The sequence below is a fragment of the Mauremys reevesii genome, linkage group 5 (genome assembly GCF_016161935.1).
Source record: "Mauremys reevesii isolate NIE-2019 linkage group 5, ASM1616193v1, whole genome shotgun sequence".
NCBI classification, from domain to species: domain Eukaryota; kingdom Metazoa; phylum Chordata; order Testudines; family Geoemydidae; genus Mauremys; species Mauremys reevesii.
Genome location: NC_052627.1, coordinates 83,393,956 through 83,408,732, shown reverse-complemented (window position 1 = coordinate 83,408,732; position 14,777 = coordinate 83,393,956). Strand labels below are relative to the sequence as shown.

The window sequence follows — 14,777 nt, the reverse complement described above, 5'->3', positions numbered from 1 at the left end:
AGGAAGTAAGCCATTTTTCTGTAGTAGGGTGGCTGTGACACTTTTTTTTGTATTTTTGTCTATTTGTAAGCAAGTAATTTTTAAGTGAGGTGAAACTTGGGGTATGCAAAGGAAATCAGGCTCCTGAAAGGGGTACAGTAGTCTGGAAAAGTTGAGAGCCACTGCTGTATGGCAACTGTCAAAAGAAAATACATGATGATGCATAAAGGAAGAACATAATACTGAGAACGTAACACCATTAATCAAACTATAGTTTCCCTTACTTGGAATACTGTGTTCAGTTTTAGTTACCCTACCTCAAAACAATGTGGCAGAAATAGAAATTCAGACATGGGTGATGAATATGACTAGATCATGGCAAGATTTTGTATGAGGAGGAATTGAAAAGACCAGAACTGCTTCGTTTAGAGAGGAGACAAATGGTAAGTGATATAATGGAAGTATACAACATAATCAAATAGCACAGAAAAGATAAACTGAGTGCCCCTTTTATCCTTTTTCACAATCCAAGAACAAGTGGGATGTTTACTGAAATTGGAAAGCAACAAATTCAAAACGGATACCTGCAAATACTAAAAAAAAAAACAACCCACAAAAAACACCTGACAACATAACTTAAAAAAGACTCATTCCAAACAAAATTGAGACTGCTGAGCTGAATAGTATTTAGAAAAGGATTAGCCACACAAGGTGTGTGAGAGAATCTTTTATTGGACAACTTCTGTTGAGGAGAGAGACAAGCTTTCGAGCTTACATAGAGCTCTTCTTCAGGTCACTGCATACAAAAAAGGATTAGACATTTATATAGTTCAAGTAAATGTCCAGCATTAGAATTATATTTAGGAAAGGCTATAAACCCTCATACTTCAGGGCATATGTAACAGAGATTAAGGAGAAACTTTTCTGAAGGTCAGGTTAGACCACAATTATCTACTGTGGGGTTTCTTGCACTCACCTTTGATGCATCTGTTAGTTGATACTGTCAGATACACTGAATAAAATGGACATAGAATGAAATGGACAAAAGTGATGGCAATTTCTCTTGTTGTTCTGATTAGTTTATCATGTTGTTAGTCATTCTTACAGCTTGGCATGGCTATGGTCCTTGCTTTAAGTTAATGTCTCTGTATTCTAACTTATTTCTATCAACCCCATAAGTCTTATGGGCCTTCCAGTGAACTTACTATTTAAGGGCGTGTCTACATGGAAAATTATACCAGTATAATTATACTGGTAGCATGGCTGTAAATTTCCTCATGTAGACAAGTCCTCTGCTCAGGCAAAATCTCACACAAAAAGGCTTGGGAAGGAAAAATGGCAGAGTTTCTGCCAATTTTTCTGTTGAGTAATGTTTGACCACCCTGTGAATAAGTAGATCTGCTGAGATCTACCTGGAGGCAAAAGCCATATGCTTGGAGGTCCTCTGACTCCACTACAGCTCTGGAGGTCTCTTGATCCTCCTTCCAACTCCTTGGCAGCAGCAAATGAGCCATGTGACAAAGATTCCCCTTGAAAAGCTACTTCCCAACAGGAGGGATACAGCCCCATGTTACATTAACTTTTGTGCGAGATCCCTGCAGCATGGGCAGGAGAATGTGCATTCCCAAGCACTTCCCTATCTCTCCTATGATTTCTCAGACCTGCAGAGGGCTCTCTTCAGGGCTGGGGACACAGGGGAACAGTACAACTGATGGTTCCCATCCTTCCATGAGGGAGATCTTGGTGCAGAGTCCCCTCTGCATGAAGGTTAAACAGAGAATGATCTGGTATATCTAGACAAACAGCAACAAGGGATAAAAAGTAGGTGATAATATAATGGACAAGTGTTATGGTTTTTATTTTTTTCAATATATACATTTTCTACAAAACTAAGAGTTGGACTCCACTGCTCTATGTTATCTAAAGCTTGGATCTTTTATCTTTTTAAGAGTATAAAATAAAACAGACCATTAGATTCCTGGCATTAAAATCATGTGGGAGAGCCAACAATCAAGGTGCTTAGTTAGAGAACTAGTAAACTTTCCCAAGCACCCATCCTAATCCTGATACAATAAATAATCAGTTAGCTTTTCATGTGATGAGGGACGGTAAAATTCTGTGTGTTAGCTGAGAGTTTTTCAGCAATATAAATCTGCACAAGCTATGCACCTGTTTTTCTTATGACTCCCTGACAACAGTGACACATGCTTTCATATGTGTATACGGCTCTACTAGTGCAATTATTTCTTAACTGGGCTTCAGCACCAGTTGTAACTTGTTCTGAATATAGGCAATTAAGTTCACCCTGTTTCATTTTTACATAGACTGGCTATGAAATGACATCACTTTAAACTGGCAGTACTGTCTTTCAGCCTTATGCTGATAGGTATTTATGCTCAGACTCTACCTGTTCTTTTAATGATCTCATTTTTATGCCTTAGGTCAGGCGTAGTCAATTATTTTTTGTCAAGGTCCAAATTTCTTGGTTAAATAGTCAAGGTCCCGACGCCAGATAACAATAATGACAGTAGTAAGTAAATAAAAGATTTTGGGGGCCATTCAAAAGTGTTTGGCAGTCCAGATTTGGCTTGTGGTCTCCTTATTAACTACCCCTGCCTTAGGTGATAGGCAATTGCATGCTCCAAATTTAAAACCACAAAAAACAGTACAGACTACACGTTGCATGTAGGTAACTTAAATTATGGCCTTCACAAGAAGTAAGATTTGAGATGAAAAGGCTGAGCATGGTAACCAAGAACTTTTTGAAGACCGGTTAGAGCTGAATTGTGAAGGTGGTGTTGCAATCAGTACAGTTGGAATAGTTCCCATAAAGGGATTTTATTAAAATAAAATGTTGGTAACAAGCATAAATAGCAACCAGCATTCTACGTAATAGTTATTAGGAATGCACAGTATCTGAATTTTAAACATTCTTTAACATTTTTTACTGTAAAGATAGCAACAAGTCCATCTAACAGCTTTAAGTTAGCAAAATTTGAAAGAACATAAAAACATCAGCAACATGAGTAATTAAGGGGTCTCCTTTTCTCATGAAGAACCTCAATTTCTACATTTCTCCATACTGTTTTTCAAGTACATAGTTTATGCAAGTATTCACTTAATGACCCATTGTTCTCTATAAATATTGAAAACCACTCTAGATCCTCAGCTGGTATCAGGCAGCATAGCTTCACTGAAGTCAAGCTGAGACTTCAGTCCCATATGTTCAGAGAGATATTAGTTTGATAAAATATTTATTTATTCATGAAAATACAATTTGTCGGGGCAACTTTGTAGTTTGGTTCTGTATTCAGCTCTTCTCTTCTTGATTGTTCATCATGACCTTCAGACTACTGAGTTGCTTCTCTTAACCTTCAACAATTCAATTTGCTAAAGCTAATTGGTTTTGGATCAAATTCTGCATACCAAATTTCAATACTGTGTAAAGTAACTCTAATGAGAAGTAGGAACAAAAAAAGTCTTTGCATTAATAAAGTCACTTTTGCAAAATGTCTTATTCAGATAGTATGTTCAGATGGACAACCAAAGGATATAAAAGCAAGCAAACAAGCGAATTGTTTGTCACTTGCAGTATCTATCGGCTTTCAATTTTGCTCGCCTATATGAAAGAGAAGACAGACAAAATTTAGGTTACACAACAGCCATGTAAATTTGAACAGCCTGATAGCCTACTCATATGTCTTGTGACTGTTATAACATTTGCTTCTACTTAACTTTGGAAAATTTGCAAATGACATTAGAAGCCTGTTAGTACTTCTGATTTGTTTGGTGGCTTTGTTACTTTGCACAGCTAGCATTTGCTCTTGCCTTAGAGCTGTAAGGAATATGCCCACTGGTTGCACATGCACCCTTAAAATTTTGGAGTTTTCTGACTTCTGAATCATGAAGCCTTAGTCTTTTACTGTTTTTTTTTAAATGGACTTTCAAAGATGGGGAATGTAAAGAAAAATTATTCCAAAATCAAAAACTATTAGGCTGGACATCTCTGGCATGCCACATCACATACAAGGAAAGGCTTCATTGGAGTACACATCGAACATCACAGAAAACATTATGCCATGTTCATAAATTTTTCAGTTGCAGAAGTCAATGCAGTGGGGGAGGGCTCCTATGGAACCCTAATGCCTTAAATCGACATATCAACAATTGTACAGAGGTGGAAACAGTTCTTCACAATATTTTTTGCAGCTGAGTTAATTACTTATAGGTACACAAAACAGCTTTCTTTTGCTTAGAACACTGGTAAGTAGTGCTTAGGATATTCTGCATTCCCCAAATATTGCACCTGTACAAAGTGCTATTCTCACACCCTCATAGCTTGGTCAAACCAAGACTGGTTTTCACAAGACAATGTGAAAAGAATCCTCAATAACGGCTATTTCCCTACAAAAATGCAACTTTTTATTCCCGTTTTGATGTTAGGGTTATTGAAAAAAATAAAAAGTAAGAATTTTGCTTTTATAATACAGTATTATTGTTCTCCACTCTCCTTGTACTCCATTGATTGAACCAGTTTTACTCAAGCTTTCCATAAAAGTTTTCTTTCAGGTAGAAACCAGGCAGGCCTGAAAAATTTCAGCTCAAAAGGGGAGTTTCAAAAATATATAGGCAGCAGAAAATGGACTATAGTGAGAACATTTAGGCAATCTTAACTCTAGTTGTCTTGAGCATTCCAGGTATATCACAGATTAATGTCAATAGCTTTCATTTAATTAACAACTGGAATTATTTGGATTTTAAAATACCTGTCCAGCAGCGTCTCATGGAAAGTGCCTTCTTTTCTAGCTTTTTTGAGAGCTTTACTGTCTTCTTGGCTTATTTTGAGCTTACGGTCTTGGAAACTTTGGAACTTCTTTCTGCAAACAATGAACAGTGTGAAAATAGCTCCAGTTCTATTGAAACTTTATATAATAAAATGCAATAGTTGTGCTGGGATTTCTAAGTTCAATTCCTGGACTAGACTGGTGGCCTAAAAGTAGAACAAGATGCAAGAGAATCTATAATAGTCTCACATGTTGCACTGAGTGTTGTAGATGCAATATATTAGAATCATAGAATATCAGGGTTGGAGGGAACCTCAGGAGGTCATCTAAGTCCAACTCCCTGCTCAAAGCAGGACCAATCCCCAACTAAATCCCCAAACGGCCCCCTGAAGGATTGATCTCACAACCCTGAGTTTAGCAGGCCAATGCTCAAACCACTGAGCTATCCCTCCCCAAGGGACACTGTGTTCTGAGTTCATGGGTGGCAGGTACAATAGGCCAGGGGTGTTGCTGCCGCAGCTGCCGGACCCCTGGTTGCAGGGTTTGGTGGCAAAGTTTTTGCTTTATTATGCCCCAAGCAGGTTCTGGGGTGGCTGAGGAGCTGGTATGTGCCTCCTCAGCCGCCTTGGAACCTGCACTGAGCATATCAAAACCGTCTTCTAACAGATGCTTTTCCCTTGGGCAGGTTGGGTCCAGCGAGGGGAGGGGAAGCATGGTGCAGCTTCTGCCAGCGCTGGGCTCCTCCGGGCATGGGTGGGGGGGAAACAGAGGAGGGGAGGCTCGTCTGAGAGGGAAGACTGTCATTCAGCAGGAACCTCTCTGGGTGGTTAATGTGCAGTGCTGACAGATTCTGAAGAGAATTTCATTTGACTAGAAGAATGGTGGGTCAGGATTGTTTTAAACAAGGGGAGATGGGAAGCCTTTGTGCTCAGATATGGAAATGGATAATTTATTTTAGATGTAGAAGGCTGGCAGCTATATAGCTTTCAATTACATACACATAATTGATTTCACATTGTTTAACATTTCCTTTGTCTTCTTCTGGAATGTCATCTTTCTGCTTAGCTTCTCTTTCAGCACAAGTACGGATCTAGTTATTAGGGGAAAAGGAAAATAGAAAATGTACATTATACGAACTACAATTGATAGTAAGAAAAAATTAAACAAATTCTAACTTCTCCTGGTACTCAAGACATTACAGATGTTGGATTTTTGAGTAGGTCTTTTCAGTTTCACAGCTTGTTAGGATGTAACCAAAGATCTCTTAACAAAAAAGTTGGTTCTATTCTAGTTAATTTTTTTTATAAAGCCTTTGCTCCTACCTTGTAATTTTATATATAAAAACATACAAACACTAAACTACATTTCACATATTTCTTGACTATACAAACAAAATATATTCTGAATCTACAGTATTAAATACTACATTTAAATGATTAGCCAAGATTCATGCTGTGACCAGTTCCCCCGGGGTGCCACTTGGAACTGGGGTACCACTGAGCTTCCCTGACCCACCAGCCTGGGTTCCCTTTACAGTGTGCTGCTGTGACAGGCTCTCAAGTTCCCTTCCTGCACACACACAGGTTGGGCCACACCCAGCTGCAGTTTCACACAGATGCTGAGATCAGCTCTGCATGGGAAAGCTCAATTAAGGAATTGCCCAGCACTCAAGTGCACACCCCCTCTGGAGTGTAAACCCAAAATTGTCTTGTGCTGCACAGAGAACTGTACAGTGTAAGCTCATGAAATTCACTCCCTCCCTCCATGTGGAGGAAGATTTGCACAGCTTTTTGCCCCTCAGTTATGAATTCCACAAACTGGTTTTAGAAAAAACAAAAACAAGTTTATTAACTACAAAAGATAGATTTGAAGTGATTATAAGGGGTAGTGAACAGATCAAAGCAGATTACTGAGCAAATAAAACAAAGACACAAACTAAGCTTAAGCTACTAAAGTAACTGGTACAAATACCCAATTTTAACCCTAAATGTTGTTTTAAGCAGATTGCAGAGGTTCTTGAAAGCAAGCTTCTCTTGCTTGAAGCTTAAAACTCCAGGTATTCTTTCGCAGACTAGACACCCTCCCAGCGTGGGCTCAGCTCCTCTTCCCCCAGTCCTTGTTTCTAAGGCCTTGTCTACACTGTTACTTTACAACACTGCAACTGTCTCACTCAGGGGTGTGAAAAAACACCTCCCTGAGCGCTGCACATTTCAGAGCTGTAAAGTAGCAGTGTAGACAGTGCACTAGTGCTGGGAGCTACTCCCCTCGTAGGGGTGGGTTTTTTATTTTATTTTTTTTTACAGTGCTGGGAGGGCTCTTTCTCAGCGCTGGTGCCGCAACTACACAGGCGGCGCTTTAATGTTGCGAGTGAAGACATACCCTTAGATGTTTCTAGCAGTCATCCTGGGCAGGGATTCAGTGAAGAATGAACCACAATTATGCCACTTCCCTGCCTTAAATAGGTTTTTACATATGGCTGGAATCCTGTGTCTTCCAGTGCGATTCCCACTCTTGGCCAGTGGAAGCGTACTGATTTTATCATGGCATCTAGTACCAGGTGACTTGATCACATGACCCAGCAGCCATAACTCAAAGTCTATTTGCAGAGTCCACAGGAAGGCTTTCCAGGAAGGTGGGATATTAGCATCTTCGAAGACCTATTGTTTTTCCTAATGGCCCTTTCCAGCCAGCAATCTAGACTGACCACATTGTTTTGTGGGCGTTCCCCAGGTGTAAACACATTTGTAATAGGTGAATAGACAATATTCCTAACCTCAGATACAAAAATGAACATGGATACAAATATGATAATCATAATCATAACCATTCCAATGGTATCTCACATGACCAATCTTGCATAAAATACATCTTAGTTATGCCATTATCATAACAGTATTTCTACAGATTATATGGGACGTTATGTCACACATGTTTTGAAATAGTTAATGCTCTGCTATAAATATGCAATTAAAACATTATCTGTACTTGGCAAGATGAAAGAGGACTTGGAGACTCCTATTTAAATTGTATAATCTTACGAGACTGAGTTCTTAGCAAATTTTATATATCAAGTTTTAGATTAAGTTGATGGAATTTTAGAAACTAGAAATCAAGACAAGAATTTTTTTTTTTACTGATTTAATGTCCAGGAGTGACAATACAATGCATTTCTAATTTAACTGATGTTGAATTATAGATGGAGCTTAAGTGCTTTTCCATTACAAACTGTGATAATCTTATATCAGAGGGGTAGCCTTGTTAGTCTGGATCTGTAAAAAGCAACAATGAGTCCTGTGGCACCTTAAAGACTAACAGATGTATTGTTTTTACTAACCAGGGACATCTAGTACTTACATCCGACACCGCCAAGGAAAACCCAAGTTGCTGTCACTTACTGGCAAAGAGGAAGTGGTACACTTCTGAGCAAGTGTTGAACAAATAATGTAGCATACTATTAGGGAGTAATTTGCTGTCAGAAGTACAATCTGGTTTGTTCAGACTGAAAAAGACAGTGACCACTCTTGGTCAGAGATCTTGTGGCATTCGCACAAGAGTAAGGAGTTTGCAATCCTGGTTATCTGGTATAAGCCAGTTTTGTTGAGTATTCTGCCTACCTGCAATTTCAAATGAGAATAATTCTCTTCCTGTCTTAAATAAGCAGCACATTTGTTGAAAAGCTGCCCCCTACCGCCTTGGAGATGTCTGCAATTCGGTGATGAATGAAGATGCTCCTTTATGTGCAGTTTGTAAAGTGAATTAGAAAAAATCATGGTGAAAGGGATTATGTAAACTTAAGATGTTAGAATGTTTGTTCCATAAATATTATGGATTGTGCATAGTTTTGCATTTTCTATTATAGCATTCAAGCTGATAATATAATTATAAAGTATATATATCACACACACACACACACACAGACAAATTACCTTTATCATTTCTTCTTCCCCTGCAGTTTTACTTTTGGCTTCTATATCTCCCTCTTCATTACAGGTGATAAAGCAGCTATTTGCTGCTAATAAAGCCATTTTCCCCTGTTAAAATACCACCACTTAAGTTAGTACTGTGAACAAATCTTAGACACATGCCTTAAGATTTTAATTCTAGAATACTCCAGAAGACACCACAGATGTCTTCTCACCTTCTGCCTAAGGAACTCTTAGTAGCCAGCTTTGGGGATCTGCTGTCTCTTTTACTCTTACATTGTATATTGCTGCCAAAACAGACAAACATTTTGATTTAAAATCTTTAAAAATACAGTAATTTACCCACCTGCAATCTACAAGTTAACTATTCTTTATAATCTTGCAATACCTGTTATGTCATTGCTTTACCATCTGTATGGAAGTGCATCCCATTAGCACTATTAATGTTAAGTTTAAAACAACAATTTTTACCAAGAACATCACTTGCAGTTAATATTAAGGATAGCTTACATCTTGGAAGACAGGTTCCCATTGCTCTCTTGATCCTATTGCATCTGATCGTCCAATAACAAGACCATCTGAATTTATGCCAAGGTATTTGCCATAGCCAGACTTCAGTGCAATTCTTAGAGAAATGAGGGGAAAAGATGCAGAATATTTTAAAGTTAAAACACTTTAAAATATTCAGTATATCAAAGAGGTTCAGTATTTTGGTTTTAGCTATACTTCTAAGAGCTAGCTGTTATAATAAAGGAGATTTTAAGGAGGGATATTTAGCTTTGATTCAGTGTAAGAGATCTCATATAGCAGTCTAAATGAGACCTGATAGACATTCTTGAAGTAAAACCTGCACAACATCAAATTTTTCAAAATTCCACTGGAGTAATTACCTGGTGTCAGACAACTTTACTGCTGTAAACTGCTCAGGAGGACTAGGTCCATCATCCTCTGAAAGAGAATTTTTTTGAAAATTATTATTAGGTATAAAGAATTAGATATACAATTTTTGAATGTATGAGACTAAGTTTAAATAAAGCTGATAAATTATACAAGAATTATTGGTGTACAATACAGGAAAAGGCTATAATGCAGGGCCAGATATTGATATAAATTTTCAAAAAGAGTATCCAACTACTGTAAAAACAAAAAAGAGTTTTATAGGAGTTATCTAAGCACCTATATGATTAGCACTCTACAAGACACAAATAAAGCCAATCCCTGCCCCCAACAAATTTAGGATTGAGAATTTATAGCAATTCATGGAAAATGTATATCTAAATCCACTAAATTGCTTTGTGAATCTCAGCCTTATATAAGCTTCTCATAACAAAATGTACTTCCACTGTTTTACTTGAGCGCATGACTGGAATTCAGTATTTTAAAAGCCACCATCACTTTTGTAACATCAGGAATGATATACTGCCGCCATTCCTGGACTGGCCGTTACCTTACTCTGGGGTTGAAAGCCATCCAAATTCACTCTGCTTCCACAGTAGGGTTTCTCTACTTGAGCTGTGCCTCTCTCACTCCCAGAGTGAGGGAAAGACCAGCTACCAGGCCACCTCCACAGAACATCTACATAACAATTACAGCACCCTTTAATGTGGAGTGGGAGTTGTTGGTTGGTAAATGAGGGTCCTAGTCTGACTTGAGTTTCTCTTTTTATTAGACAAATTGACCTCCTACTGGTTTTGCATGGTTACTTACAAGAGTCATATTGCTTTCCATTTTGTTAAAGGCCTAAACCTACAGGTGAGCATCAGGAAAGGAACTGAACTGCACGTATAAGGAAAACATCAAGAGTAGCTTAGAAAAATTGATTAGTGGTCATTCATTAGGATTCAGTTATCCTCTTCGCTGTGCTATGCAGACATATAGGATAATATTTTTTATTATATATATTAACTAGCATCACTATAAAAAATCTTTAGTTTATTGACTTGAACAAAAACTCTCCATTTAGCAAATACATTTCATACCTCAACACTGCAAAATTTCTCTTTTCCCGATACAAACCTTTATGTGGTGCTCCAAGTGTAAAAAGGCCATTGTCAAGAGCATGGATATAAGCTCCATTGTCCAGTTCTATTGCCACAGTTCCTGTGATTTCACCAAAATTTTTTACTGCCCACCAGCTTCCTAAAATATAAGAAAATGATATAACATAGCACACTTACAACTGGATTTTAGCCAAATACTATTATTTGAATTAGCATAGCACCTAGGAGCCCTATCATGGATCAGAACCCCATCATAGTAGGTGTTGTACACAACAAAATGATGGTCCCTGCCCCAAAGAACTTGCAACTGACTTATAAGATAGGAGACCACAGATGGATACAGACAGGCAGGGGAGTACAAGGAACCAAGACAGTATTCGTTAGCATGACAGGCAGTGGTCTTAGCATACTTGCAACCTAACTGTCATCGGTCTTTTTGTAGGAGTCACGGCAAAGTGGAGGGTTTGGAGGATAACCATGTTTGTGGGGAACTGCTCTTAAGCATGAGGGACAGCATGGGAGAAAGCATTAAGGTGCTATTTGAAAATTTAATAAGTGGGTGATAGAGGCTGGCATCAATGGCAGAGACGAAGTGGGTATTCACCCACGAAAGCTCATGCTCCAATACGTCTGTTAGTCTATAAGGTGCCACAGGACTCTTTGCTGCTTTTACAGATCCAGACTAACACGGCTACCCCTCTGATACTTAACATCTCAACTGTGAATGAGAAGTTATAGGTAGGGTTGGGATACAAAGCAGGGCTTTGAAAGTGAAGAGCAGCAGCTTATATTTGACATGATAGAGAAGGGAGAGCCAGTGGAGGGTTGCAAAGAGAAAGATGATATGGTCAAACTAACAGGCTAGGAATATGATCTTTGCAGCAGCATTCTGAATGGATATGAGTGGGATAAGACTGCATTTGTTACGGATGTTAAAAAGAAAAAAGGATGTTCCAATGATTGGGACGACAAGAGCCTGCACCACCGTGTTAGCTGAATGGATGGATAGGAAAGGCTATATCTTAGAGAAGTTTTGCAGAAAGAATCTGCAAGATAGCTTAAATATGAGGACCTAGAGAGGTCTGAGTTGAAGATGATGCCCAGGTTATGTGCCTGAGTGACAGCAGGAAGATGGTTTTGTTCATGGTGATTGAAAAAGAAAAGTGTTGCAGGAAGGGCATTGAGGGAAGATTAAAAGCTGTTGTAGCCACGCAGAGCTTCAGCTGATGGCTAGACATCCATGAGGAGAGAGAGACAGGTTGAGATTTTAGTCTGGGTAGGAAATAGATCTTATCTAGTAATATGTAGTAGCATGATAAGCTTCTACTGTTTAGGTAGTTTGCTGTGAAGCATTGATTGATAATTATATTTAGGATTATTTTGCTCTTGCAGTAAAACAATTGCAATCCAGAAGCTGAACAAAAGTGTTCTGCATCATTCCCTTTAAAGTGAATAAATGACAAACACCAAATACCCTATTTGACTGATGGCACAACACACTGCAATTAGAAGTTGGACTTAGTTATTGGAAAGATTATTTGTAGCCTTAAACTTAGAATGGCCTTTTCCTCTTTTCTTGGAAGCAGCCCAAGAGAACATAGTGTGTGTAGAGAAACAGAGGCTATTGGACATCAGACCTCCCTTCTACCCCATATAAAAAAAGATTTCTGTTCAGATTTTTTAAACAATCATTCATTTATTTTTCTTTACTACAAGGACTATGATTTATAGCAGGGGTCGGCAACCTCTGGCACGCAGCTCGGGCCGGGCCAGTTTGTCTACCTGCTGCATTGGCAGGTTCGGTGGACCGCAGCTCCCACTGGCTGCAGTTCGCCGTCCCAGGCCAGTGCGGGAGGCGAGAAGCCACGGCCAGCACATCCCTTGCCCGCGCCGCTCCCCATTGGCCTGGGACGGCGAACCGTGGCCAGTGGGAGCTGCGATTGGCCGAACCTGCCGACGCAGCAGGTAAACAAACCGGCCTGGCCCACCCGGGTGCTTACCCTGGCGAGCTGCATGCCAGAGGTTGCTGACCCCTGATTTATAGGTTTACAAACATGCGTACAAATATAGTAAACCCAGAAGGGTTTTGTATTCATGCCAGAAGCCCAAACAAGAAAACAAAACAAACACCCTAATTTTTCCTGTCTTTATCTTTACTTCTATACTGGTGTGCACATCCTTTAAAGCCAACTCACCAACAATATCAAGCTGATCTTCTGCATTTTCTTCTCTTTTTCTTTTCTTATCTCTGTGTTTTTTCTTACTGCAAAGCGAGACAACAAAATAGCTAAATAATAAACCTTCCCTAACTAACCGTGTGTGTCTGAATCACCACCACTAATACACAGTAGCACAGGGGAGGAGAGGGAGAGCGGGGCAGGTCACTAGAGCAACCCTTGGCTCCACAGACCTAGCTGTCCGCAAGCTCACGTTGTACCCATCTCAGAAGTCGGTTTTTAAACCGCTTTACTCAAAACTGGGCACGTCCCCGTCTGGACGCTCTTGCTGGGGTTTAGTTTACACCTGATCCCTGTCAGTTTAAGCTACAGCGAGCCAAGGCCGCTTCACTCCGGAACGAGCGCGTCCACACGGGACGGGGGACAGCGCGGGCAGTGACTCCAGGGCTGGGGAGGAAGGGAGTGAGGGCCCCCGTCTGGGGGCAGCAGACGGAGACGGACCGGCCTGTCCATGCCGGGGGGCGGGGCTCATCAGGGAGCGTTGGCGACCAATGGGGAGGAACGTCCCGGCCGCTTCGCACCTTTTCAGCTTCGCCCCCTTGAGAACGAGCTTGGTGGATTTCACGCAGGTATATTCCGCCATCGCTGAACTACGGAAGCCGCCCCGCGGCGGCGCAGACAGACAATTCACGCCTTCCTGCACCTCGGACGGGGGCCGCAGAGGGACAAATGAGAACGACCGGCCGTTAGTCAACGCGTGCGGACGGCGTGCACATGCGCAGTGGGGAAGTGACGCCTCTGCCCTCACCTGGCTGCTCCCGCCGCCTACGGGCGGGTGTTGTGAATGTCTCTGCGCCAGCAGGGCTGCAGGCGGGGGTCCCCCCGCCCAAAGGGGCCGGGCCCTGGCGGGGGCAGGGCAGAGTCACAGCGGCGGGCGAGGCCCTTCACGGGATGGGTGCGCGGGGGGGGTGCGGTTAGAAGAAGGGGAAAAGGTCTCGAGCTGCCGCTCAGTGCTGGGCTGATGCGGTTCTTGTGCCCGCGCTGGTCTCGGGTGCGGGATTGCCAGTGCCAAAGGCTCCGCGCGCGCCGCGGCGGCTCCACCTCCCCCCCCCCCCCGACTCTCAGTCATAAGATTGAAAAAAAACCCCGACCTGGCTTCAGTGTTTTTGTCTTGTGAGTTTTCACTCTAGGGGGCGCTTGTTTGCAAGCCTCAGGGCTGGAGATTACGTCTACACTGCAATTAGATACCCAGGGCTGGCCCATGCCAGCTGCCTCTGGTGCTTGGGGCTCTCTGACTAAGGGGCTGTTTAATCCAGGGCTGCCCGGGGGGGAGGGCAAGTGGGGCAATTTTCTCCAGGCCCCGCAGGGGCCCCCACGAGAGTTTTTCGGGGCCCCTGGAGCGGGGTCCTTCACTCGCTCTGGGGGCCCCGGAAAACTCTCGCGGGGCCCAGGCCCCTGGAACTTCTTCCACTCTTCTTCGGCAGCAATTCGGCGGTGGGGGGTCTTTCCGCCCCAGGATCCGCCGTCGAAGTGCTGGGTCTTCGGCGGCAATTCAGCGGTGGGGGCCCCGCACCACCGAAGACCCCAGGCCCGCTGAATCCTCTGGGCCGCCCTGGTTTAATTGCCATGTAGATGTTTGGGCTTGGCCCCCTCCCGCCTTGCAGGGTCTTAGAGCCCAGGCTCCGGCCATAGACCTAATGTCCACATTACAATTAAACAACCCTGTGAGCCCGAGCCTCACGAGCCCAACTCAATTGGCAAGGGCCAGCCACGGGTTTTTAATTGCAACATAGACATACCCATAGTCTATGTCTACACTACAACTTCCTTCATCAGTGTGTAGAGTATGTGTAACTGACACCACAGTGAAAAGCAGCCTGTGTCCACAGTACAGTGTGTGGCCACAGTGTTGAT

The 14,777-nt window shown here is 41.8% G+C and overlaps 1 protein-coding gene and 1 long non-coding RNA gene across 2 annotated transcripts in view; one reads left to right on the top strand and one right to left on the bottom strand.

The window, feature by feature from the left end:
• LOC120405916 overlaps positions 1 to 14,777 on the top strand; it is a 108,760-nt gene that overhangs the window by 41,043 nt on the left and 52,940 nt on the right. The gene's annotated exons all lie outside the window — the stretch shown is intronic.
• FRG1 (FSHD region gene 1) lies at positions 1,821 to 13,598 on the bottom strand. Its single transcript, XM_039539846.1, has 9 exons — positions 13,445 to 13,598; positions 12,882 to 12,949; positions 10,703 to 10,825; positions 9,577 to 9,634; positions 9,197 to 9,311; positions 8,690 to 8,794; positions 5,762 to 5,853; positions 4,746 to 4,856; positions 1,821 to 3,598 (listed from the first exon to the last, which is right to left on the bottom strand). Exons 1-9 carry the CDS (start codon positions 13,504 to 13,506, stop codon positions 3,562 to 3,564), a joined length of 771 nt encoding a protein of 256 aa, XP_039395780.1. The 5' UTR covers positions 13,507 to 13,598; the 3' UTR covers positions 1,821 to 3,561.